Here is a 27,914-nt window from a genome sequence, read left to right on the forward strand (position 1 = left end):
CAAATGTTCTGGCTTATGGCTCTCCTCCTCTTCATAGTATGTTTAAGTTACACATTAAGAATCCAAAAAAACCCACTATGGAATTTTCATAAGCAACATCCAACCAATCAGTAAAACACAGTACACAGTGTGAAAATTTTAATTTATTCCCCCCCCAAGTATCCAGAATACGTACCCTCTTAGCTTTGAGAAATGTGATAACTAAAATAACCAACAGAGGTGATCATATATAAAGAAAAGAAAGAAAAGCACATACTACACAAGAAACATATCTAAGTCCTCCCCAACCTAGTAGTGCAAGTTAATGGTATATTTCTGGCAATGTCACCTTTCACTTGATTTATAAAAATTTTACAAGACAGATGTAAAGCAAAGATAGACCTCAGATTTAAAGTAAAGATAGGCCTCTGATTTTTATTTATTTTTTAACCCTAGCAGATTTTTTAAAAGAGGCTGTATTAAATGACAATACATTTTGAGTCAGGGAGAAAAAAAAAATTAAAAGCCCAAAACTTCTTTCAGTTTATTCAAAATAAAAATACACATAGAATTATGAAAATATAGGTTTACTATTTCCACCATGTAAGTTGATGCTGCTGTTTGAAAGGCTTGCAAATTGTTTTTCCAAGTTTTTAAAGCTCATCTCGATCCCTCAATAAAGTATACCTATATTCACTGGGTGCTAGTTTCTGGAAGGAGCTCTCAGGTGGACTGCTTGCTACATCTTGGACTTCCTACAAGGGAAAGAATAAAACATTTTTACATCAGTATATTTTATAGTTACAATATTTTAAGAGTATTAGATGAATAGTAATTGCCCTTTAATTATTTGCTTAATAATCAATAAAATATAGCTACTATATACCAAAGACAAGAGTTAAGTTTGAAATCTTGCTTTCCCCATTTCAGATGCCCTTAACTCAGATTCTCCAAGGCAGGGCTGCCACAGAGCCATTAACCATGAACCTGATGACAGTTCTGAGGTGTGGTGGAGAAACAAAATACCTGACGCCTGGTTGCTTTCCTAGAATATTCTGTAGAGGCAGCATAACCCTAAGTTAGCCAGAACCCTTCCCTCTTACAAATGACTGCTAAGATTATTAAAGGCACCTACTCTGAAGATAGAGACCTGGATGCCAGCAATTATCAAAACTCAGCTGACGTAAGGAAGAAAAACACTTCAATACTGCAAGAAATTAATTTCTGTAGTATTTTACTTGTACACCAACAGTACATAAAAATATACAGTGGAAATATGAGTGACTTCCAATAATTTCAGAGAAAAGACAGTGTAGCCTATCTCTACACCATGAGCTCCTCAAGAACAAACATGATTATTATTGTTTTAGTATTTCCTGTAGTTTACATAGGCACATAGTACATATAATAGTACATGATATATATATATGTGTGTGTGTGTGTGTGTGTATAAAAAGCACATTCCCATTATAATCGGAAGCAGTGTGTCCACAAACTTCCCTTATTAGTCATGTTCCCCTTCCCCAATATATTAATTTTTTGCTGACATGTTTTGTTTAAGCTGAAGCTATATTACTATGAAACGAACATGTATTTGGTGCCAACTATGTATTAGTATGCAAAGATGAATACAATGAGTTCAGTGTCTAATGGAGACGCTGAAACAAATCAGGATAATATAATAATAGCAAGCTACATCTTTTCTTAATCTGATAAAATACTAAGCAGGCCTACTTTGGGATACTGCCAACAAAGTTTTCCTGCATCTGTAGTTGCTCAATTATCAAAGAAAATGTGACCTCAGATTTCAAGGAAAAAGCATGTCATCAGATTCCTAAAAGGAACTCTTAACGTTGAACTTAATTTGACTCTTAAAGAAAAATCCACTTAGTTTTTATTTTTCTTTTACATGTGGTGGTTCTTTGGACAAAATAGTGGATTGAAGTTCTGGGCATAGGCAATAAGAGTTTTGGTATATATCATCTTCCCTCAGTATAATGGTAATAGACGTGATATAAATCAATAATGCATCAAAATGCAAATTTAGGAATATTTAAGCAAAACTTATACAGAAGTTTAGAAAGTTACTTGTAACAGAAATTCTCAGGTTAAAAAATATATATCTATATATCAAGCAAATATAAAGTTGTGCTGATAAATAGTTGTCCAGCATTCTAAATCTCAAATGGAAAAGCTGCATTAAACTGTAAGTTTTGAGCATTATGAACACTGTAGTGATGAGGGCTCTTAGGATATCAAATCATTATTTTCTTTATAGTATGGTCAATCTCTCAGCCACAGAGGAAGGCTTGAACAATTAATGGAATCCACTGATTCTTCACTAATTACCTGCTTCTAATCCCTACCTCCTACTTCTGTATGAAGCCAACTGTATTTAACCCTCTCATAGCCATTTTCCACAAAGGACTTACTCAGACAACCTTCATTTATATGATCAAGAAACTATATTGTAATATTCTTGCAACTTCTCTGAAGGTTTAAAATTTTTTAAAGGAACATAATTTGTATATTATCTAGAGTTTGTTCAGAATTACTTTACAAAGACATTCGGGGCAGAAACTCAAGCCTATGCAAGAGCTTTAGAGTCTCCTCAACACTAATTGAAAAAGAAAAAGAGTTCCCACTGAAAAACAAACAAGAGTCCTACCTGTCCTGGGGCTGTATCAGTTGGGTCAGGACCATGATGGAATTCTCTGTGTAGTTTTCCAGAATGTAAGTCAAATACGAACTGCTTGAGTTTTCCAGGAATTCTAAAACCAAAGTAAAATAAAAATTTAGCTTAAATTATTTAAATGGACTTATATCTCTTTTACCAACTTCACAACATTAAAAACAATTTTTAAAAAAACTTACCTACAATTCCACCATCCTACCATAACTATTAACAAACAGGCCAGGTACATGTCAAACATTTTGACACAGTTGTAATCATGGTATGTAGATACTCAATTTTGTCTTCTAATGCTTGCATTTGTTTTATAGACATTTTTCTATGCTTATTGTAACAGATGCATCAGAGTCTATCAAGATGCTGTCCTAAGACTTACTCCCTTACTGTTGGGCATTAATATATTTTCCTTAATATATATAACTGCAAAACTTTATGTTCTGCAGAATTACACTAAAAATAATAGGGGCTCAAGGGAAAAATAGTGTTAGGGACTAACCACTTAAAACTATGTAGCTTTGTAACCAGAGTACTACTAAGAGCCTAGAGCAAAAATATTGGCACCCTTCAGCCTCCTCCAGCATTTGAGCCCTGTGTCAGCCAGGTGACCCTATGTAACCTTAACCTGGAGCTTAGCAGTCCTCTTCTGAGATGTATGTAGGTCCTTGAGGGCATTCACTGCCAGCACAACCAATTTTATCAAAATAATCTAAACCAGGGTGTAGCTTTTTCATGTTTTTCTCAAACAGAGGAGGAAATTTCTTCACAACTTCTTCAACCACACAGACGGTTTCACAGTGTTCACAGCTTAACACTGAAAAGCAAAGCACTTCTCAAGGCCATGAAAGTGGCCTTATTTTTTTTAATGTCTTCATATACCACTAAGGCATTGTCTTTTATGGTGAAAAAGGTTTCTTTGGTGGCTTCATACTATTCTGAGGAATATAACATGAACCAACACAACTCACTATACACTTGACATCATTCCCATAATTCCCAATCATTGTAATGAGCAAATCTGCAGTACAGAAACATGCACTGTAGCAAAACAGACCAATATAAAGCTAAGCAGATTTATATATCAGCTGTTTTTTCTTCATAATTGTTTCCTCGAGTTGTATCTGATAAAGTAGGAGTAATAAGTTAAAGAATAAGAACTTTAAACAAAGTGTGGGCAAATTATAGGCACAAAACATCGATATCTACTGCTACTTGTCTACCTGTTTGTTCTCTGAAGTCAGCACATGTCTTTGTTTATTATTAAAATTTGTTTCACTAATTTGATAAGTAAAAGACACCAGCGTTTTAATTTCCATCTCTTCAGAAACTAAGCATTTTTTCCATTGTTTTAATTTATATTTCTGCTCATATGAATTGTCCTCTACCGAGATCAATTAAAATTCATTATATTTTTAAATAGAAACACTTTGTTTTTCATATCCATTACAAGAATTAAAATGCACGTCCACAAACACTTTAATTCCTTCAATAGAACTGACTTTTTAAATCACTACTTTTTTGGTAGCATACCTGGCTTGTGTTAATATTACCAGTTTCTTTTTCTTTTTATCCTTTCCTGAGGTCCTGCAAGTGCTGTTTCTTCTCTTCAATAACTCCCACTGAGATGTAACAGCCAATAACTTCATTGTACACCCATTTTGGCTCCCCACTAGCTCCAGTGCAACAGAGGCCAGCAGGTGCCAAATGCACAGTTTACAAATACAAATGACTGTCAGGTAGCTGTATTGACAGAATGCCTCTGAAAGGTTCTCTGGTACAGAAGAAATTGCATATGCACTAGAGATAAACATTGAGAGGATATCAATTTAAATTTAATCTGACATCATCTACTGTCACCCACAGGAAAGTGCTAAAATATATCCATTCAATTCAAAGAACTGCAAAGAATCTATAATGTTTAAGATAAAGCCCCTGCTAATCTGTTATTTTACAACGTTCAAAGATGATCACAACCAATACAGTGTGAATTGCTTCTGCTAATCGAGCAATAATTTATAATTAGATCTTAAGTGTAACAAATTCATAGAGTACACTCAAAACAGATTTGTCCCCAGCTTGAGTTTTTTCCCCTTGTCAACATATGAGAGAATTGTGAGCAAAAAGCAAAGACGAGAGATAGGATGAATCTGAATTGATGTGGTAGAAAAGATTACAAAAGAACTCTTATCTAGCTTGTGGCTAGAAATTATCCATCATTACTAGGTAACAATCAGTGAATAAACAATATATTGTCAAGAAAACAGACAACATGGTTATCTGCTAAAAAAGGAGAATAAATGGACCCTTGCTGTAATAAATTCAATTATACTTTCACACTTTAAGGTATACTTTTTCTAATCAGAACACCTAAGTGTTTCTCTCCCATCCTCCACTTACTTTTTTTACAGTATTTATTTTTAGGTGATGCAAAATTTATACAGTGAAATGCACAAAACATGTTAAGTGTTTCATTTAAACGAGCTTTGACAAATGCATACAAGGTGAGAAGTATTTTTATTATTTTAAAAAATTTACATAGAGTAGAATTCATTTGGGGGGCTTAAGTTGTATATTTTAACATAGGCTTATAGCATCTTGTTACCACCTCCACAAATAGGATACAGAACCAACACCCTTTTTTTTTTTTAACTCATATCTTCCTCTTCCCCTTAACTCCTGCTGATCTGTTCTCTGTTCCCATAATTCGCCTTTTCCAGAATGTCATGGACATGGAATCATACAGCATATAATCACGAGACTGGCTTCTTTCACTTAACATACTACATTTGAGATTTATCCATTTTGCTGCATGCATAAAAATGTTTGTTCTTTTATTTATTGAATAGAATTCCACTGAGTGGATATACCACAACTAGTTTATCCATTCACCCACTGAAGGACTTTGGGTTCTTTCTAGATTTTGGTGATTGTGAACAATGCTACCACAAACATTTGTGCACAGGTTTTTGTGTGAACGTAAGTTTATTTCTATAGGAAAAATACTGGATTACATGGGTGGTGTATGTTTGACTTTTTAAGAAACTGACGAATTGTCTTCCAGAGTGGCTGTATCATTTTGCAGTCCCACCAGCAATGTATGAGAGTTCCATTTGCTCCATATCCTCATGAACACCTAGTATTATCAGTATTTTAATTTAGCCATTCTGAAAGATGTATAATGGGATCTCATTCTGGTTTTAATTTGCATTTCTATAATGAATAATGATGTTGAGCAATTTTTCATGTGCTTATTTGTCATTCATATATCTTCTTTATATTCTAACAGTATCTTTTGTGGAGCAAAAGTTCTTAACACCATGAAGGCCAGTTTATCAATTGTTTTCTTTTATGGATGGTGTTCTATCTAAGAACTCGTTGTCTAACACCAGGTCATGAAGAGTTTCTCCTACATTTACTTGTAAGAGTTTTACCTTTCAATTTTGGTCTGTGATCAATTCTGACTTAATTTCTTTTTTGGTATGAACGTGTTCTGGTGGTCCAGCACCATTTATTGAAAAGATTATCCTTATCCACTGAATTGTCTTTGCACCTTTAAAAACAAATCAATTACTATATTTGTGTGTCTATTTCTAGATTCTCTTTTCTGTCCCACAGCTCTATGTACCTACTTTTTCACTGATATTACACTACCGTGATTATTTTAGCTTACAGTGTATCTTAAAATTGGGTAGTATGAGTCTTCCAACTTTGTTTCTTTTTCAATAGTGCTTTTGTTATTCCAGTTTTACCTTGCCATACAAATTTTAGAATCAGCTTTTCTGTATCTACAATAAATCCAGCTGAGATTTTGATTTAGACTGCATTAAATCTATAGGTCAGTTTGGGGAAAATTGATAACAGTACTGAGTCTTCCAATCCATGCACACAGTATGTTTCTTCATTTCTTTTGGTCATCTTTGATTTCTTTCATCAGCATTTTGTAGTTTTCAGCATATAGATCCTGTACATATTGTGTTAGACTTACACCTAAATAGTCCTGTAAAAGTTTTTTCCTTTGGAGTATTATAAATGATACTTCAAAAGTTTAATGGTTTCCAACTGTTCTCTGTTAGTGTATAGAAATAAAAGTGATTTTTAAAAAGTTGACCTTGTATTCTGCTAAAAGCACTTATCAGTTCTAGAAGCTGTTTTGTGAATTCATTGGGAGTTTTTACATACATAATCATGTCATCTACAAAGAAAGATAGTTTCTTTCCAGTCTGAACACCTTTTATTTATTTTCTTGTCTTATTGTACTTGCTAGGACTTCCAGTATGACATTAAATAGAACTAGTGGGAGTGGGCATATTTATCAAAAACAAGAAAGTACTTAGGAAGAAATTTAGCCAAGGAGGTAAAATATCTGTACACTCAAAACTATAAAACACTGATGAAAAATGACAAATAAATGGAAAGATACCCTGTGTTCATGAACTGGAAGAATTAATATTGTTAAAATGTCCATACTACCTAAAGCAATCTAGAGATTCAACACAATCCCTATCAAATCCCAATGGTATTTTTCACAGAAATAGAAAAAACAATCCTGAAATTCATATGTAACTACAAAAGACCCTGAACAGCCAAATCAATCTTGAGCAAGAACAACAAAGATGGAAACATCACACTACCGATTTCAGCATATACTACAAAGCTATAGTAATCAAAAAACAATATGGTACTGTTATAAAAACAGACACATAGATCATTGGAACAGAATAGAGAGCCCAGAAGTAAATCCAGACATTCATAGTCAACTGATCTTCCACAAAGGTACCAAGAATACACAATGAGGAAAGGGTAGTTTTAATTTTAATTAATTTATTTATTTTTGGCTGTGTTGGGTCTTCATTGCTGCATGCAGGCTTTTCTCTGGTTGTGGCGAGTGGGGGCTACTCTTCATTGCAGTGCGCAGGCTTCTCATTGCGGTGGCTTCTCTTGTTGCGGAGCACAGGCTCTAGGCGTGCAGGCTTCAGTAGTTGTGGCTCACGGGCTCTAGAGCACAGACTCTGTAGTTGTGGTATAAGGGCTTAGTTGCTCCAAGGCATGTGGGATCTTCCTGGACCAGGGCTTGAACCCGTGTCCCCTGCATTGGCAGGTGGATTCTTTTTTTTTTTTTTTTTTTTTTTTTTGCGGTACGCGGGCCTCTCACTGCTGTGGCCTCTCCCGTTGCGGAGCACAGGCTCCGTACGCACAGGCCCAGCGGCCATGGCCCATGGGCCCAGCCGCTCCGCGGCACGTGGGATCCTCCCGGACCGGGGCATGAACCCGTATCCCCTGCATCGGCAGGCGGACTCTCAACCACTACGCCACCAGGGAAGCCTGGCAGGTGGATTCTTAACCACCGTGCCACCAGGGAAGCCCAAGAAAGAGTAGTTTTTTAAATAAATGGTGCTGGGAATCACATGAAGAGGAATAAAACTGGACCCCTACCCAATTTTATTTTGTGTATCTCTCTCACACCATATACAAAATCAATTCAAAATGGATTAAGGACTTAAATGTGAGACCTGAAACTGTAAAACTCCTAGAAGAAAACATAGGCATAAAGTTTCTTGACATTGGTCTGGGCAATGACTTTTTGGATATGACCCCAAAAAGCACAGGCAATAAAAGCAGGTGGTGCAGTGGTTGAGAGTCTGCCTGCCGATGCAGAGGATACAGGTTCGTGCCCCAGTCCGGGAAGATCCCACATGCCGTGGAACAGCTGGGCCCGTGAGCCATGGCCGCTGAGCCTGCACGTCCAGAGCCTGTGCTCCGCAACGGGAGAGGCCACAACAGTGAGAGGCCCGTGTACCGCCAAAAAAAAAAGCAAAGACAATGCAATTGTATCAAACAATTGTATCAAACAAAAAAGCTTCTGCACAGCAAAGGAAACAACAGAGTGAACAGACAACCTACAGAATGAGAGAAAATATATGCAAATCATATACATGGTAAGGGTTTAATATCCAAAAACATAAGGAACTAACACAACTCAATAGCAAGAAAACAAAAGCCTAATTTAAAAATGGGCAGGGGACATGAAGAGACATTTCTCAAAAGACAATATATGAAGGGCTAATGGGTACATGAAAAGGTATTCAACATCACTAGGCATCAGGGAAATGCAAATCAAAAACCACAATGATTTGCAAAATGCACAATGATTTTACAAAACTCACACCTGTTAGAATGGTTATTATCAAAAAGACAAAAGATAATAAGTGTTGGCAAGAATATGGAGAAGAGAGAGACGTTGTATGCTGTTCATGGTAATGTAAACTGGTAAGGCCATTATGGCAAACAGTATGGAGGTTCCTCAAAAAATAAAAATATAACTACCATATGACCCAACAATCCCACTTCTGTGTGTATACGCAAAGGAAATGAAATCAGTATCTTGAGATATCTGCACTCTCATGTTCATTTCAGCATTATTCACAACATCCAAGATAGAGAAATAACCTAGTGGCCATCAATCAATGAATGGATAAGGAAAATATGGGTAAGGTTTATACACACACACACACACACAATGCAATGTTATTCAGCTTTAACAAAGAAGGAAATCCTGTCATTTTCGACAACATGGATGAACCTGAATGACATGATGCTAAGTGAAATATGAAAAAACAACTCACAGGAGCAGAGGACAGACTGGTGGGCACCAAGGACTGAGTGGGTGGGAGACATGGAAAAGTGCTGGTCAAAGGATACAAAGTTTCAGTTATGCAAGATGAGTAAGTTCTGGAGATCTAATGTACAGCATGGTGACTATAGTACTAATATTGCATTGTATATTTGAAATGTGCTAAGAGAATAGACCTTAATTGTTCTCACCAAAAAAAAAAAAAAAAAAAAGTAACCACGGGAGGTGATAGGTTAATGAACTTGACTGTGGTAATTATTTCACAATGTATACATATATCAAAATATATCTTAAATATATGCAATTTTGTCAGTTATACCTCAGTAAAGCTGGAAAAAAAAGTGGGGGGACATATAATTTGGAGTGGAGAGGGAACCAATCTATGTGTGTTGAGCCAATCAGATCCTGGAGGATGTGAACTAAGAGATACAAGGAACACAGATGATTTGATTAGAGTTACAAAGTCATATAGAGTTACAAAGTCAAAGAGTTATAAAATCATATAGAGTTCATGCTAAGTCCTGTCATGATAAATCAGAACCACATCCATGGGGCCTCCCTGGTGGCACAGTGGTTAGGAATCCGCCTGCCAATGCAGGGGACACGGGTTCGAGGCCTGGTCCAGGAAGATCCCACATGCTGCAGAGCAACTAGGCCCATGCACCACAACTACTGAGCCTGCGCTCTAGAGCCTGCGCGCCTAGCGCCGGTGCTCCAAGACGAGAGAGGCCACTGCAATGAGGCCCGGGCACAGCAATGAAAAGTAGCTCCCGCTCACTGCAACTAAAAAGAAAGGCCATGCACAGCAACGAAGACCCAATGCAGCCAAAACTAAATAAATAAATTTAAAAAAAACCACATCCATGCAGAAGTTACAGCACAGCAGCAGAAGAAGCTGCTATCCTGAGAGAAGGATGGAGCACTTGTGTGAAGACGGAAAAATATTGTATATCTATGCTGTCAAATACAGGAACCACTACCCGCATGTCGCCACTGAGCACCTCAAATTGGGTTTAGAGTGCCTGAGAAACTGACTTTTAATTTATATCATTTTAATTAATGTAAACTTAAGTATTCATATAGGGCTAGTAACTATCATATTAGACAGCACAGCACTATGATCATTATTACAAAGGGTGAAAGACAAGCACAATCAGTAAAAGACAATGAACGCACCAAAAAAAACGGGAAAACAAGGGAAAATCATGATGGTGTCACAGAACTCAAAGTGTTCCACAGCACCCAAAACTATAAGAATGTTCATGAGGATGAATCAGGTGAAGTCCCATTACTAGCAGTGTTATTTATTTTTTCATGGGAAAAACCTGGATTTCAAACAACAGGGGTTATTTAGACAAATCATGAAACAATCCATTCAAAGGCAAGCTATCTGACCATTAGAAATAACAGAAAAATATTAATGACATGGAAAGATGTTTATGTGGATAAAAAGAAAATTCATAAAATAGCATAGCTCTAATTTTATAACACATATATAGATCTCTTGTGGATTTATGGGTGATTTTTAATTTATTCTTTGGCATTTTATCAACTTTAAGAATTATCCACAAAGAAGATAAAATTTTTATAATCAGAAATAAGGAACAAATGATATACTTAACACACACATACAAAGAGAGTAGACATCTTTGCCTGGTTCCTGATCTTAAGGGGAAAGCATTCAGTCTTTCACCATTAAATATGATATTAGCAGTAGGTTCTTTGTAAATGTCCTTTATCAGATTGAGGAAGTTTCCATATATTCCTAGTTTGTTAAGCATCTTTGTCATGATGGCTATTGAATTTTGTCAAATGCTTCTTGCATATGTTGATGTAATCAGCAGATGCTGAATTACTCTCACTGATTTTTTTTTTTTTTTTTTTTTTTACTCTCACTGATTTTTGAAGGCTGAATGAGCCTTGCACACTTGGGATAAAGCCCACTTGGTTGGGATATATTATTCTTTCATACACTGCTGGATTCAATTTCCTAATATTGTTTTCTACTTTTTGACTCATACAATAATGTAGTTTGAACTCATTCAATGTATTACAGTGTAAAAACACTGTATCTTGCCATTTAAGTTACTTAACGTCTTTGAGCTTCAGCTTTCTGATATGTAAAACGAGAACAACTGCTTTATTTAACTATTGTTTTTATAGTCTAACAGACTTGGATTTGAATCCAAATATATTATTGCCTATAATAATCATAGCTAGCCTTCTAATAGCACTGACCATGTATCACTGTTCTAAGAGCCATAGATATATACATTCATTTAATGCTCACAACAACCCTATTAAGTAGATGCTACTATTATTCCTATTTTACCGATGAGGAAACAGAGGCATAGAGGTGGTAAGAAATTGCCCAGGATGATATAACTAATAGGTAACAGACTGGGATTTAAATCTAAGCAGTCTGGATCTAGAGTCTTGTGCACCTAACCACTATGCTATATCACCTCTATAGTGACTCCACTTCAGTAAAGTTTATAAATCTCTCAGAGCCTAACTTCTTTATTGTAAAAGTGGAAATAATACCTATCTTCTAAGCTTGTTATAGATTAACTGAAAACACATACAAAAGTATAAAGTAAGGCTGGTACAGTGCCTGGCTCTGTCAGTGTTTGATGTCTCTTTTGCTGGCAGGACCAAATAAAGTAAAATATACTGGAATGATTTGTAAAATAAAAAGTACTTATAGGGCTTCCCTGGTGGCGCAGTGGTTGAGAGTCCGCCTGCCGATGCAGGGGACGTGGGTTCGTGCCCCAGTCCGGGAAGATCCCACATGCCGCGGAGCGGCTGGGCCCGTGAGCCATGGCCGCTGGGCCTGCACGTCCAGAGCCTGTGCTCCGCAATGGGGGAGGCCACAGCAGTGTGAGGCCCATGTACAGCAAAAAAAAAAAAAAAAGTACTTATAAATACTACGTATCAATATTAGTTGTATGATAAGTACGGTATATGAAAATAAAAATGGTGTTTAGGGACCTGGACCACTGTGTATATTGCCCAGTGGTTGACAGGAGAGACACATTCAGAGAATCAAAAGTATACAGATAAATAGGAGAGGTGGGGAATAGGGAGGGCAGATGGGTAGTTGATAAATATTAGGATATATTCCAGATATATACATTCAAAGTAGTCAAACTCTTAATCTTGTAATAAGCAGATGAAACTAAAAGCAAAGCACTGGATGAACATCTACTAATGCCATTACAAAGCAGTTAGTATAGCAAGAGATAATAAAAACTAAATAAGGTTTGCCTTTTAAAAAGATTTCTCATGAACTCATTTGCAGGGCAGAAGTTGAGACACAGATGTAGAGAACAAACGTATGGACACCAAGGGGGGAAAGCGGCGGGGGGGGGGGGGGGGGTGGTGTGATGAATTGGGCGATTGGGATTGACATGTGTACACTGATGTGTATAAAACTGATGACTAATAAGAACCTGCTGTATAAAAAATAAAATTTTAAAATTTAAAAAAAGAACATAATAAAAAAAAAGATTCCTCGGCACCATTTTTTTTTCAATCACGAAAAGCCTGATTTGGGTAAAAAAAAAAAGAACCCCCTAGACAATGAAGAACAAAACCAGATTCTCAGGGTTAAAGGGGAACTTAATGGTGACCTGATTTTAAACATTTCTCTTACCTGTCCCTCCAAGTTCTTTACCATTTCATTCAGTTCCTGGTTGGTTCCCTCTAAGTTCAGTGAGACAGGCTAGAGTTCATCGTGGCAGACAAGCAAATTGCTGAATTAGGGAGATACCCCACCCCTGTAGTTTCAGTCTCGTCTCAGCTCACCACAACCACCCTCAGCTGAGTACTTCAAGGAATTACGATCATAATTCTCAGTGATTTAGTGATTTGGAAGAAATGACCTAGAGCCCAGAGTTGGGGAACTCATTAGCATTAGAGTAGCCTGTTAATTTTCCTAGGAGTGACCTGAAGTCTGTCCTGCTGCTTTTTCCCATCACTGGGGCTCAAGTGGCAGCTTACATAAGAACCCTTAAGCAAAGGAACAGATGGTAGGGTATTTGCAGGCCACAGTTTTTTAGAAGATAAGATTCTCTAGAAAGCCCTTCCACAGTCTTATACCAGACCCCATCATTGATTCTCTTCTCTCGGGACTGGAGAACATTTCCTAGACCTACCCTCATGTGTTCTTGGGCTTCAAAACTTCCCCCCATTCCCATCTCCATATAAAAGTTTTTCCTTTACATTTGGCAAGAAACCAATCTGGTCAATCTATAGAAAAAAACTAAGGATTTAGAGATCTGTGATTTAGTTTCCGGTACTAGCAATACTGTCTCTTCAAACATCTTTCACATTCACACTTACACTGCTTTTATATATACTGAAAATGTAACTGCTTTGGTATCAAGTGTTATGAGCTTGGGATTTGGGGGTTCAGTATACTCTGACATGATTCCTAGCCCTGCCACTAATTAGTTGTGCGGCCTTGCTGGTTACCTTACCTCCCTAACCCTCATTTTCTCTGCAAGAAGAGATGAATACAACACTGGTTAGCACCTCGCCCTGCCCCCACCATGCTACAGTGCCTGCCTCTAGCTTGGGAGGAAACTGCAGCATAAATCTGCTTTGTCTCTCCTTACCACAACCATACGTCCCCCACTTAACCCCAGAAATGCCATGCTACTAAGCAGAAGTAATAGTAATTACACTAATTTATGGAAACTGTTGATCTAAGCCTTAATTACCATGCAGCACAATGACAATTACACAAGCCATTAAATGTGTCTGATTCACTTTGCTGCATGTTTTGATTTTTAACACTTATCTGTTCACATAGGCTCAGTTTGTAGCTCACACAGCATGTGCCTCTTTACAATTAAAAAAATATTAGAGGAAATAGTGCCTAGGAGGGGAAATCAGGCACCTAAGGGAGAAATTAAAGCAGTAATTTGTTTCAGAGCTTCAAATACAGTCACTTCTCTTATCTCCGTCCCTGCTCACAGGACTAACCACTTGCAGGATGGGAGAGGATCATTTCCCATTTCCATATTTCTTTGGGGAATCTTATTGACTCAGTGTCTTTTGGCACCAGGGCACAAGCAGAACGCTGCCAGCTGACAAATTAGCTTTTCTTGGTCAAGTGCCCATCTCTTGGTCCAGTGAACTGTGGTTGGAGGATAGGGGGACTGGGTCATGTGATAAAGAATATCTTAGTTTGGATAGTCTAAGAAACAGACACCAAGATGGGATTGAAGTGCTAGAGTGTTTTAAACCTGACTTCAGAACTGGAGGAAAAAACTTAAGACAGCCAAGATGGAATTCATCACAGGTTTCCCTTCACGTGTAACAACATTCCTAGGAATAAAAGCCAAAGTTGGGCATAGTTTGGTTGCTGATTGGTAAACCTAACCTGAGTCAACATCCTATTGACTTCCGCTAATTTGAGACTTCATAATTAGGGCTGTAAAGTTCCAGTGAAAGGAAGAAGTAAATAATCAACCCAAGATTTATCCACTACCAAAGGTAGGGAAATGGCCTGATAAGACTTCATGCAAATGACCCATGAATTGGGCAGCATTTTAATGCCAAGCACAGTCACTGCCTGGAAGTTCCTGCAGCGAACTCAACCACTAGAACAGCTGCCCCCTCTCCTAAAAAGTTTGTTCTTTTATCTTGAGCTTGCAGCCTCTGGAGGCAAGCCAATGAAGTAAGAGGAAAAGAACATGCAATCAGCTAAGACATTTCTGTCTAGCACAACAGTCAACACTCACACAGTTGCTAAGCGGACTGTATGAGTTCCAATTTTTATCCAAATAAATGCCGGATTTTAGGGAGATCTGGATCTTTATGGTGGATTTCTGGGAACAACTACTCTTCCTTTTTAAATCCAGCACAGTCCTGCCCTCTCAAACTATCCCCCAGCTCCTCACTCAGCAAATGATCTTGCTTCCTTAGCCATAGTTAAAAACAAGAATCAGACAGGATCCTCAGCAGTTTTCTGCTGCTGTCACTAACACCATAATCCCCAAAAAACCCAAAGAAATGCTGCACCCTTCCTTCTCTTTCTCACTAGGGAGGGTAGGTTATTTCCTTTCCTTTGCCCCTCATTCCCTCTGTGCTCCTTACGACTTTGCTTTATCAGTGAGCCCCTCTTTTCCCTATGTCTTCAATAAATCCATTTGATTCTGTCCCACAAGCATTTAATCATATTTAGTTTCTTGTTACCCTAACCGGGGGGGGGGGGGGGGGAAGAAAAGCTAAAACTTTACTTCACCCTGTGTCTCTCTGGAGCTATCTCCCTATTTTTCTTTCCCTTTAGAGGCTAGCTTCTTGCAAGAATCTTCATGTCAAATCTTCATTTCCTTACCAAACACTCTTCAATTCATTGCAATACAGCCTTTTGAGGGTCAAATCTAACAGATGCTCCATCCTTATCTTCTGGTTGAGCATTCCTTCCTGCTAGAAGTGCTCCTCCCGCAATTACCATATTACTCTTTTCTGTTTTTTCTTTCACTTCTTTGATTCCTCCCCCTCTTCGGTCTTCTGCACATGTTCCTTCTTCTATCCTCTCCTTAAATGTTGGTATTCATCAGGGTTCCATTTTCAACCCTGTTCTAGGTCATCTCATCTGTTTCAGTAACTTCAACTACATCCCCATGTGTTCAAGACCCAGCCCTTATCTCACTGTTGAATCCCAGAGCCATATAAACTCCGTTCTGGACACTCTTCTCCTTTGTAGCCCACAAGCACCTCAAATTCAATATGCCAAGAAAGGGAACTCGTCATCTTTACCACAAGGCTGCTCCTCCACTAAGTTCCCAGCTCAGTTAGTGGCATCACAACCCAGTTAGTTGTCCAAATCAGAGTCCTGGCCATCAGGGCTAGCCTCGCCCCTCCCCCACAAGTCCTCCTATTCCACCTAAAAAAAAGTCTCAAGAATCCTGCTTCTCTCTAGCTTTACTTAGTGCTACTGCCAGAATTTTGGAAATTCATTCATTTAAGTATCTATCATCAACTCTTGCCTGGATTACTGAACAGCCTCCTAGATCCTATTTTGACTCCCTCTAATCTATCCTCCAGTTTGCATTCAGAGTGATCTTTAAAAAAACAATCCCCTGATTAAAATCCTTCATTGGCTCTTCATAGTTTTCAGGATCAAACTTCCTTAACACAGCATGTAGGGGCTTTCATGAACAAGCTCCTATTTACTTCTCTTGACCGCATCCCTCAGCGACACCCCTGCTGTTCACTCATATTCAGCCAAGAGACTCTGTACTTGTTTCTACCAACATCACCTTTCTCCAAGCCCTGTCTCCTTCTCACTTCCATGAAAAACTTCTAGAGAACTTTAGGTCCTACCTTAGGCATTAACGTCTCCAGAAATCTTGAATCAGGTGCCCCTTCTGCTGAACTCTGTCAGAGCACTTATCACATTATAAAACAACTGCCTGTTACCCAGTTTGTCTTCTTTTTCTACCTGGTTGTGAGTTCTTTGAGGGCAGGGATCCAGTCTTAGTAAACTTTAAACCGTTGGGGTTTTTTTGTTCTTTGTGTTTTTTTTGCGGTACGCAGGCCTCTCACTGTCGCGGCCCCTCCCGCCGCAGAGCACAGGCGCTGGACGTGCAGGCTCAGCGGCCATGGCTCACGGGCCCAGCCGCTTCGCGGCACGCGGGATCCTCCCGGACCAGGGCACGAACCCGTGTCCCCTGCATCGGCAGGCGGACTCCCAACCACTGCACCACCAGGGAAGCCCTAAACCATTAGTTTTTATATGACTTGGTTTATGTTATACCACTGTCGTATAGAAGACCCGGATAAATTTTCAATGAGTTAATATGCTAAGTGGTATTCTTTTGAGTACAGGTAAAATAAAAACAGTATCTGTAAGTACTTTAAGGTTCATAACACAGCCATCATCTTGTTAATTTCTGTAACAATCCCATTAGGGAGGCTGGACCACCAACCATATTTTAAGTGTAAAGAAACAAGAACAGAGAAGTTAAGTGATTTGACCGAGGTAGGACTCAAATGTAGGCCTCCTCTATATGAGGACTGAGAATCTTCTATCAAAAACCACATCTCTATTAAAATATTTAGAAATGAGTGAGGTAATTCATCCTGCAATAGGACTTCAAATCACCCTCTAACTGTGAAATTTAATCTTTGGACATTAAAAAAGAGGTTATTTAAATGAATTTTGAAAAGAAAAGGTCTAGTTTGAATTAATACCTGTATTGCTTAAATTTTTTGTATATGAAGAAACATTTCCATTTTTAATCACTGTATTTAACATCTCAGAAAGCTGATAAAAATTTAATATCTGTGGTAGTTACAAGGTTTATATGTTTATTAATACTGTGGAAAGGTGAGAATAGAGTCAGGAAGCATATCCGTTCTTGGAAAGGTCCCTAGCTGTATGCCCTTACAAATGCCTTGTCACAGCCATCTGCTGGGTCTTAAACACCACTAATGTTCTCGGTAGACACAGTCACAAATAAGCAGCAATATTACCCATTTCCTTTAACCTACCTAGGATTAACCCACTTTCCTCGATGTGCTGACAAAGACCAAACTCAATTCAAAACGAATTTCTCATAGGTCAAAAATTTTCTTTCAGAGATTAATTCCCAAGCATTTAGGATCATCTAATGCTGGCATTTCTATAGGGATATATCATAATTCTCATAGTCAGTTAACATTTTCTTTTCTTTTTTTTTTTTTTTAACCACACTGCTCAGCTTGCTGGATCTTAGTTCCCCGACCAGTGAAAGCGCCAAGTCCTAACCGCTGGACCATCAGGGAATTCCCCACAGTCAATTATACTATAATCTGGAGTGAAAAAAAAACTCTTCCTTTTGAATAACAAAGTATTTCAACATAGGGTTATTTAAAATATTCAGACAATTATTTTAAGTTCATTTTTGAGACATAATATCAGTAATTTTAAAAAACCAAAATGAATACTTACAATACATCCCTGAAGTCTCCAAACACATACATATGCCTAAAGCTGTCAATAGCTATTACAGGGCAATCTGCTGGAGTCTTCTGTATATGCAGAAGAGGATGTCTAAATTTGTCACAGTCAGCATGTAAAAAGTTTATGGTACCTTTAAAAGAAATAGAATTTGGAGAGGTAGATTAGAATATTCTTTTGAGGGTCAAAAGAGGAAGAGGACATGCAATCAGCTAAGACATTTCTGTCTAGCATAACAGTCAGCGCTCACACAGCGTATTCTCATAAGTTTGCAAGTTCATAAAAAGTGACATACTAAAAAAACCCAACATGCTTTAGAGTAATGTAGACCACAAAAACTAAAGCCTAAATATTACAACACTTTAAAAAGGTAGGATCTTAATTCTTAGGGCAGAGAGTATAATTTCCTTAAAAATTATAGGAACTCAACCCAAATTCAAATGCTATAGTGAATTTTTAAATTTTCGTTAAGTGGGTAATCATTTGCTCTGCAGATTACCCAGGTCTGGGGAACAAGTTCCAGAAACTGACATATGATCTGTTCTCATAGGATCATCTTCATTTCATCAAGGATGCCCTTCCAGTCCCTACTGGTTGATTTTTAATCCAATTCAACCCCAAAAATATTTACAGTGACTAATATGGGCATGGCTCTATACAAAGCCTTCAGTTTATTTTGTTTGACTTTCTTCTCTAACTACAGAGGGAAAGCTGGTGATACCTCAAATTCCTTTTTGATGCTTTGGAGAAGTCTGCAGAGAACTACTCAACTTTCTTTCACTTGGAAATACAGTAAATGTTAATCTGACTGTGTAAGTTCTCTCCGCAGTATTTCTGGGACTATTAGAAAAGGACCAGAGAAGTATCAAGGTGCTGGAAGAAAGTGCCTAAAACTAACACTGTCTACCCATGACCCCACTTTTCATGCTGTTTGATTTTAGAGAGCTAAAAGAGTCAGGGTTTGTTTTTTTTTTTTTAAAGCTATTGCTTCATATTATCTCTACTGACACCTCCCATCCCCATGTTTTCAATGTAAATTCAGGAGTTGAGTAGAGTTAAAATAATTTGTTAAGTTTTTAACCCAAATATGTTTATGTGAGTATTAACGTAATGGAAAAGGGAGAAGGTACAAAAATAGAGAAAGGAAGGATATAAACAAACACCTTAATCTGTCTACCTTTTTCACTTATTAATTGTCGGGCTACTTCATTCTGGAATATTTCTAAACTCTCTGTATCTTCTTTCATGTGGAAGAGTATGAGAAAAGGCAGTCCTTCTTCTGTCAATTCCTGTATAGAGAAGTATTCAGTGAGAATTATCAGGCCTCTCCATTCAGCTCTAGCTATTTTCTAGGTAGGAACAATTTTAAACCCAGCCCACATAACATGCAACAGCTGCAACATCCCAGGAAAGAGATCCAATGGTGTAAATAAATGCCTTAATGGAAGAAGGAACACATGCCCTCCACCTTAAGTATCCAAGCACTCAGAGGACTCACATGTCCTGCTGTACTGTAGATGCTGACCTGCCTTAAAGTAACCACTAGGCTGACCTGTTAGCTAGTATTGGATGAAGCCATGACATTTAAAACATGAGTTGACCAAAGGAGGAACTATGCTGATTCTTTTTCAAGATGTTGATTTTACGAGGGGATAAACAGTCTTCACGGATAACACTGAAAAACTGAGTGTACCAGCAATAAATAAATCTGATTTGCAAACTTATGCTTATTCTAAGGTTTATTGCAAAACCCACTCCACTTACATGAGACCTACCAAAAGCTGAAAAGTGTGATTCAGAACAAAAGACAAAAACCCCATAACATAGCCAGTTTTCAACCAATACACAATTTATCAACATTATTAACAAATACTTGCCACTATATATGTGTATGTTTATATACCTTGTATGTATACATACACAAAAACATCTTGAAATTTTTGTTACTTAAAAAATTTTTATTATTGTTATTGGAAAATACAAGAGAAATGTGATAAGTAGACAGCATATTTTGATCATTTATTCTCTCTGACAAATGCTAAGTTCTGACTCATAAAAAAAGTCCAGAAAGGGCCCCATAATAAAATCATTTCCATTAACAATTCTTTTGCTTATCTCTCTATAACTTAGGAACTGCCTCAGGAGAAAGCACACATGTCCTTACCCTAAAAAAACTGAAACTGGAAACTATTTTATAGGATAAGAGTTTTCTTCTGGTTCCTGTCTCCATGTTTAAGACTGTTCCACTCACACATAGGATAAATGATTAAGCTTTTCATCAAGTTCACCTTTTTTTGTTAATTGAGATATATAGTCGGCCTTCCATATCCACAGGATCCACGACTTGGTTGAATCCATAGATGTGGAACCCAAAAATACTGGAGGGCCAACTGTAAGGGACTTGAGCATCCGAGGATTTTGATATCCGTGGTGGTCTGGGAATCAATTCCCGGCAGAAAGCAAGAGATGACTGTAATTCAAATACCATAAAATGCAGCATTTTGAAGTGTACAATTTGGTGGGTTTTATTATATTCACAAGGTTGCAAGCATCAACACTATCTAATTCCAGAACATTTCATCACTCCTAAAAGAAATCCAGAGTCATTAGCAGTCACTTCCCATCTCTCTTACCCCCAGCTCCTGGCATCACAATGATGTTTTAGCAAACTGATTTAGAATTTCTTCTTCCTCACTTTTTAATCTCTTGTGCTCACATTTTTTCTTTCCCAACACATTAATTGCAACTACTCTTCCATGGTTCTGTCTTTGGACTTCTCTGCTCTAGCCTGGCAACTTCAACTAGGTCAACAATCTCAGTCACCAACTCAAATTGGTCCCTTATCTCCAAGTCCAGTTCCAGTACCTTCAATGCTCAACATAAATGCACTGTCCCCTCCTCTTAATTCCCTATTTCCATTAGTACTTCTCTTTCTCTTTTATCCCTTTTCAGGACTGAAATGCCTCTTTTAGAAAGCCATTCCTGATTCTATCCCATTTCTGCCAAAGGTAGAACTGAGTTCTCTCCTCTGAACTCTCAGAACATTTTCTCAGTGCCCCTCATGTGGCATGTGGCATGTGGCATGGGGCATGTCTTTATATTGTCTGTACATGTGAACTACTGGATTGAAAACCCCTTAAAGACAGAGAATCTTATTTCACTTCTCCTTTGCTCACAGATTTTTGTACACAATATGGAATCAACCTATGACTGAATAAATGAAGACACAAATGTTGCTGAATAAATACTAATTGGGAAAGAAGACTCAGCAGTTACCTTTTAGAAAATTTAAGAGCTAAGAAGTTTAAAGTAGAAACAAATATATTACTTTATTAGTAATAAACAAAATTACTAATTTTGTAAGTAAAGAAAAAATTTTTTGTTTAAACAAAAAACACAAATATGGATGAAATAACAGCTGTTAAGAGACAAGTAATAGATTAATAATTCGAAACTATGTGAATTAGTTTGCTAAACTAATCTATCAGTACATACATTAACATAGTAGCTGGTAGTTTATGCTGCTAGAGTTTCCAAGTGTACCCATGTCCACATCCATACCAACATATTCTTTACCCAGCAGGTATTAAAGGATTCAGGAGAGGGAGAGCAAGACAACCAGATTCAGAGGTTAACAAATCTTTCCCCATAGTTTAAAGGATTTATGGGTAGTTGGTTAGAACATGTAATAAATCTAAAAATTATATAAAGGTGCCAACTACCGTAGCGCAGGAGGTAGGGCTGGGGGAGGACGGACAGACCCTGTTTAATTGTTTAAGATTTTCCAGATCCATAACTTTCAATTCTGTTTTGAAAGTATCCCTGTAAGAACTGTCAAAGCAGGTGAATAATCGTGACAGGTTACTAGATCTTTCCAAGCCTCTAAGGACTAGATGATACAATAAAAATGTAAGTTAATTCAGCTAAACATACCTGAAACCCTGAGAACTGAGAAAAGTAGAAGGGATGTTCATTTGATAGAAACTAAGACAATAAGCGTGGAAGCAGGCTTTACTGGAACACAACCATACTTATTTATGTACTATCTAGGGCTGCTTTTGTGCCACAACTGCCAAGTTGAGTAGTTGCAACAGAGACTATATGAACTGCAAAGCCTAAAATATTTACTGTCTGACTTTTTACAGAATTGCCAGCCTCTGACTTGGTGGGGCTTATATGGGTGTGTTTACTCTGTGATAATTTCTTGAGTTGTGTATTCAATACCTGAGCTATGCACTTATAATTCTTTGAAGTAAGTATGCATATAGAAAGGTTTTTTTTAAACTTTTTTTTAATGCTTTTCAAAAATTACATTCTTAGACTGAGGGTTTTGAAAATGAAGGAACAAAATGAAATGAAAGATATGTTTCAAATACAGTAAAGAACAGAGAGATGCACCTCACAGACACAGCTCTTTGTACTTGCTCCTCCAACTTCTTAGGTTTTTGTGTTTTGTTTTTGTGGGAGTTGTTCAGAGTTTGGGATGGGCCTTTTTTCAGCCGCATGGGATCACTGAGGACAGTTACATGACAACTGATAATTGCCTTCATTATTTACGATGGAAAAAGAACACAATTTCATTCTTTTAGGATAGACAGGAATCAGAAAAACTTTTTTATACCAAATGATTATTCACTGTATGTAATTAATTGTAACTAAAATCTGCAGAGCATTGCTTCTAAAGCAATCCCCTTAAACAAGGATCTTCAACCAAGGGTGGGATCAGAATCACCTGAGAGGCACTTTCAAACTCATTTTCAAGGCTGTCATGAACCACTGCTATTGCAGGAAATACAACAGTGGGGTTCTGGGATAGCAGAGGTGGAGAACCACTGGCCTGTATTATGGAAATAGCTATATGTACTTATGTTCACTGTATGATTTTTATAACTGATAAGTTCTGTGGTAAAATAGTAAGATGGGTGGAGGAAGCTTGCTCTTTCGGAAATCTTAATTAAAACTAACAACACACATTAGAAAGTCCGTACCTCTCCATTTTCAAATGTTATTTCTCGGACAAGAGGAACACATTTATCTTGAATCCAATTGTAAGTCCCATCAAAATTTGTCATAGATCCCAAGTACACCATATCTGGAGCAGAATGCTGTTATAAAAACAAAGAAAAAAAATTAAACAAATCTAACCTGCGCTAGCAAAAATGCATTATTAAAGCCATCTGTGAACCCAGAAAAATCTATACAGGATACAAAAGAAACAAAAAACATGGAACTTCTGAGAAAGAGGGCTATAGATGGTAATAAGCTGATAACTCTGTGATTATCGGGGACCTGATTATCCAACCTGTGATGTATAAGCCTTCTGCTTTCCCTTGGATTTGCGTCAATTAAATGTTTACCAGTATCTTCATCAATAGCAGGCAGACATTGTGAAAAGAAGAATTATCCTAATGATTTAATTTAGCTATCTCTCCCTTCAAAAATGTTACAAGAAAATTTGGAGACTTCCAGTGAAAAAGCCTTGAAAAATACATGATACTATATAAATCTAAGGCATGGCTATCTCTAAAATTAATTAACTGCAGTATCTGTTTCCACATTCACTCAAAATTGTATCTATGAAGTGCCTAAAATGATGGTAAATAGCTAACATTACCTAAGCCAACTTACTGTGACCAAGCACTGTTTTACCACTGTAAACACCTTGTATGTGCTGACTCAATTAATCCTCAAAACATCCCCATAAAGCAGGTACCAGTATTATCATGGCTGTTTTTACTAATGAACAAACTAAAGCTCAGAGAAGCTAATAAACTTTCCCAGAGTTATACGCCTAGGAAGGTAGCAGATTCTTTTTTTTATTTTATTGAAATATAATTGATTTACAATGTTGTGTTAATTTTTTCTATAGAGCAAAGTGACTCAGTTATACATATATATGTATAAGAATGTATATATATTCTTTTTCATATTCTTTTCCATTATGGATATTGAATATAGTTCCCTGTGCTATACAGTAGGACCTTGTTTATCCATCCTATATACAGTAATAGTTTGCCTCTGCTAATCCAAAACTCCCATTCCTTCCCTCCCCTACCCACTCTCCCCCTTGGCAACCACAAGTCTGTTCTCTATGTCTATGTGTCTGTTTGTAGATATGTTGATTTGTACTGTATGTTAGATTCCACATATAAGTGATATGATATTTGTCCTTCTCTTTCTGACTTAACTTCCCTTAGTATGATAATCTCTAGGTCCATCCATGTTGCTACAAATGCCATTATTTTATTCTTTTTAATGGCTGAGTAATATTCCATTGTATATATGTACCACATCTTTATCTATTCATCTGTTGATGGACATTTAGGTTGTTTCCATATCTTGGCTATTGTAAATAGTGCTGCTATGAACACAGGGGTGTGTGTATCTTCTTGAATTATGGTTTTGTCTGGGTATATGCCCAGGAGTGGGAGTGCTGGATCATACGGCAACTCTAGTTTTTGTTTTTTAAGGAACCTCCGTATTGTTTTCCATAGTGGCTGCACCGATTTACATTCCCACCAACAGTGTAGGAGGGTTCTCTTTTCTCCACACCCTCTCCAGCATTTGTTACTTGCAGACTTTTTAATGATGGCTATTCTGACCAGTGTGAGGTGGTAAGGAAGGTGGCAGATTTGACATTAAAACAGTCTCATTCCAGAGCCTGTGCTCTTAACAAGAAAGCTACACTGAGAGACACAGAGATTCTGATAACCCAGAGATGGTCACACTATGTAAGCTATTATTAAAGAAATACAATTGCAGAGAATACAGGCAAATACCTATATGAATTCAAAATAGGAAATGAGCTTTCTAAGCAAAAAGTTCATTCATATGACTATAGAAAAGTTAACAACTTCAGTGTGTCAAAACACCACAAAAAAAAAATTAAAGTGAAAACTATGAATTAAAAAAAAATCCATAGATTTCTATTGGTGTGTGTGTGTGTGTGAAAATTGCAATGACAGACAGTTACGTCAATTTGGGGTGACAATACTGTGATTTCTGTCTTTTTTGTGGCTACCATCACCTGGGCCTAAACAGATACTTCTAAACAACTTAGCACTCCTTAGTATCTGGCAAGTACCAGGTGAACTTATACCCCAGGAGATTTGGGAGCTTGGCTAGTCTCACTCAAGTTGGAGTGATGATCACAGACCACTGAAGCCTTTTTTTAAATTTGAGTCCCAAGCCAAAGGCAAAAGAGAGGTGAAAAAGGCCTGGGGATCAGGGGATCTCTAGTCCCAGCTCTGCCACTAAATGCCCGAGTGACTTTAGGCTTGTGTCCTAGGCACAAAATGTTGCCTTAAGGTTCCTTTGTATATTAAAACTTTATGATTCTGTGAACATTAACATGTACAAAACTACAGATTATACTATATATGTATTTCAATTATATTAAAAATTATACATTAAGAAATAGCAACTTACCCCTGGTGGTTTGTAGATTATGTTGTCTCCACTGTATCTTTCTGGTTTTGAAACAGCTCTAATGGAAAGAGAGAAGCAGTAATAATATTTTTTGAGAAAACTAATAGCAGCAATATACCTGCTATATAGCAACATATGAAGCTGTTTTGCAACATATGAACTGTAACAACTTGAAATATATACTTGTCCATCTTCTTTTCTACTTATAAGATTATGCAATACCGGGCTTCCTTGGTGGCGCAATGGTTAAGAATCCACTGGACAATGCAGGAGACACGGGTTCGAGCCCTGGTCCAGGAAGATCCCACATGCCACGGAGCAACTAAGCCTGTACGCCACAACTACTGAGCCTGTGCTCTAGAGCCCACGAGCCACAACTACTGAGCCCACGCTCCACAACTACTGAAGCCCACACGCCTAGAGCCTGTGCTCCACAAGAGAAGCCACCTCAATGAGAAGCCCGCGCACCACAACGAAGACCCAACACAGCCATAAATAAATAAATAAATAAATAAAGATTATGCAATACCAACAAAAGCATACATTTAAAGGAAAAATTTAATATGAGGCAGATTTTTTTAAAGGGAAATTTTAGTTAGCTGTTTTTGTGACTCAGTATTTTATCTGTGGATTGGCAGTTTTGGCACTAAATAGCTGTTTTTGACCCCATTAACTGAGGATCAAGGTCATTGACGTAGTCACATAAACCAGTCACACAAACATATTATCTGCTTGTTAAGTCAGACTCAACCATGAATTCTCTTTTTTATTTTTAAAACCAAAACTTCTAAAAAAAAATAGATGAAATGAAATAACCTACACATCATTAGAATATAGTTCCATAAATAACTAATTTTTTGTTTATTTGTTTACTATTTCCCATGCCTGGTACAGGCACATAATGGGTGAATAAATATTTGGTGAGTGAATTCTACAACAAATTCTAAGTCAAAATGGGTAACTTTTTCCTCTCTCTAAATTATATTTGGATTAATTGAACCCTGATTTATCTCCAGGTTCTGACTACAGTAGTCAGGAGACAGGGGCAAGCAGTACTAAGCTAGATTGATGACACTGGAACAGAAAGGAAGAACATGCACTCATTCATTCACTATTTGCTATGTGCTTCCTTTGTACCAGCTATGTTCTTGGCACTTGGTACACAGCAGTGAACAAAACTGACAACATCCTCTCATGGAGCTTCCATTTTGGTGGGGAAAAACAACTAGATATTTTTATCTTGGGTGGTTAAAAACAAACAAAAAAAGGTGCTATGAAGAAAAATAAGTGGATAAAGAATGACAAGTTGGATGATGATAGTGCTATTTTATATACAGCTATCAGGAGAGATCTTTCTGATGAGATGATATCTGGACAAAGTACTCTGGATAGAGACAGTAAGGGCAAAGGCTCTGCTGCAGAAGTGTGCTTGCAGTGTTTGAGGAATAGCAAGGGGCCTGCATGGCTGGAAACAGTATTACAAAAAGCATGGGGGAGAAGTTCATTCGTTATTTACTCTCTACAACAATCTTCAAAAAACACTGATAATGTTTACAATAAAACACACATAAAAAACCTATAGAAGCATTTAAAACAAGGAAAAAGGTCACAAAATGAAGAGGACATACTATGCCAGAAATCTGGGCTCTACTCAAGATAGGTACCACAATAGAGTCTACCAGTTATAGGCCAAAGAAAAGAGAAAAATAATATTGTATAACATCAAAGGATGGGGGAAGATAACCTCCAATGAGAAGAAAGAGTCAAACACAGAACCATAAGAATGATTCCATTTTGAAAGAGAAAGAAAAAAAAAAAAACAAGATAAAGCCAGAGAAGTCAGAAAGGTAAGGATCAAACCAGGGAGTTCAACATAAAGTGTAGACACAGCAGAAAAAGGACAGGGCAGGGGCTTCCCTAGTGGCACAGTGGTTGAATCTGCCTGCCGGTGCAGGGGACGCGGGTTCGTGCCCCGGTCCGGGAGGATCCCACGTGCCATGGAGCAGCTGGGTCCGTGAGCCATGGCCACTCAGCCTGCACGTCTGGAGCCTGTGCTCTGCGGCAGGAAAGGCCACAACAGTGAGAGGCCCGCGTACCGCAAAAAAAAAAAAAAAAAGAAAAAGGACAGGGTAGTTGAGGGTCACATCCTTCAGAGATATTGAAGAGGATTAAGATTGAAAAAAGGCCACTGGATTTGTTCATTAAGAAGTCACTTCGTGACTGTGTAGACA

The 27,914-nt window shown here is 37.6% G+C and overlaps 1 protein-coding gene across 1 annotated transcript in view; it reads right to left on the bottom strand.

Moving 5' to 3' along the window:
- Window positions 1-500: 500 nt before the first annotated feature.
- Window positions 501-27,914, bottom strand: part of ERP44 (endoplasmic reticulum protein 44) — an 88,397-nt gene continuing 60,983 nt past the window's right edge. The window contains exons 7-12 of the mRNA XM_065879107.1: window positions 25,684-25,741; window positions 23,244-23,360; window positions 19,433-19,544; window positions 18,247-18,388; window positions 2,648-2,750; window positions 501-734 (exon numbers count right to left, since the gene is read on the bottom strand). Of these exons, the coding sequence (XP_065735179.1) occupies window positions 633-734; window positions 2,648-2,750; window positions 18,247-18,388; window positions 19,433-19,544; window positions 23,244-23,360; window positions 25,684-25,741 (634 nt within the window). The 3' untranslated portion in view covers window positions 501-632. The remainder of the gene's footprint in view (window positions 735-2,647; window positions 2,751-18,246; window positions 18,389-19,432; window positions 19,545-23,243; window positions 23,361-25,683; window positions 25,742-27,914) is intronic.

This window comes from Phocoena phocoena, chromosome 6, assembly GCF_963924675.1.
Source record: "Phocoena phocoena chromosome 6, mPhoPho1.1, whole genome shotgun sequence".
Classification (NCBI taxonomy): domain Eukaryota; kingdom Metazoa; phylum Chordata; class Mammalia; order Artiodactyla; family Phocoenidae; genus Phocoena; species Phocoena phocoena.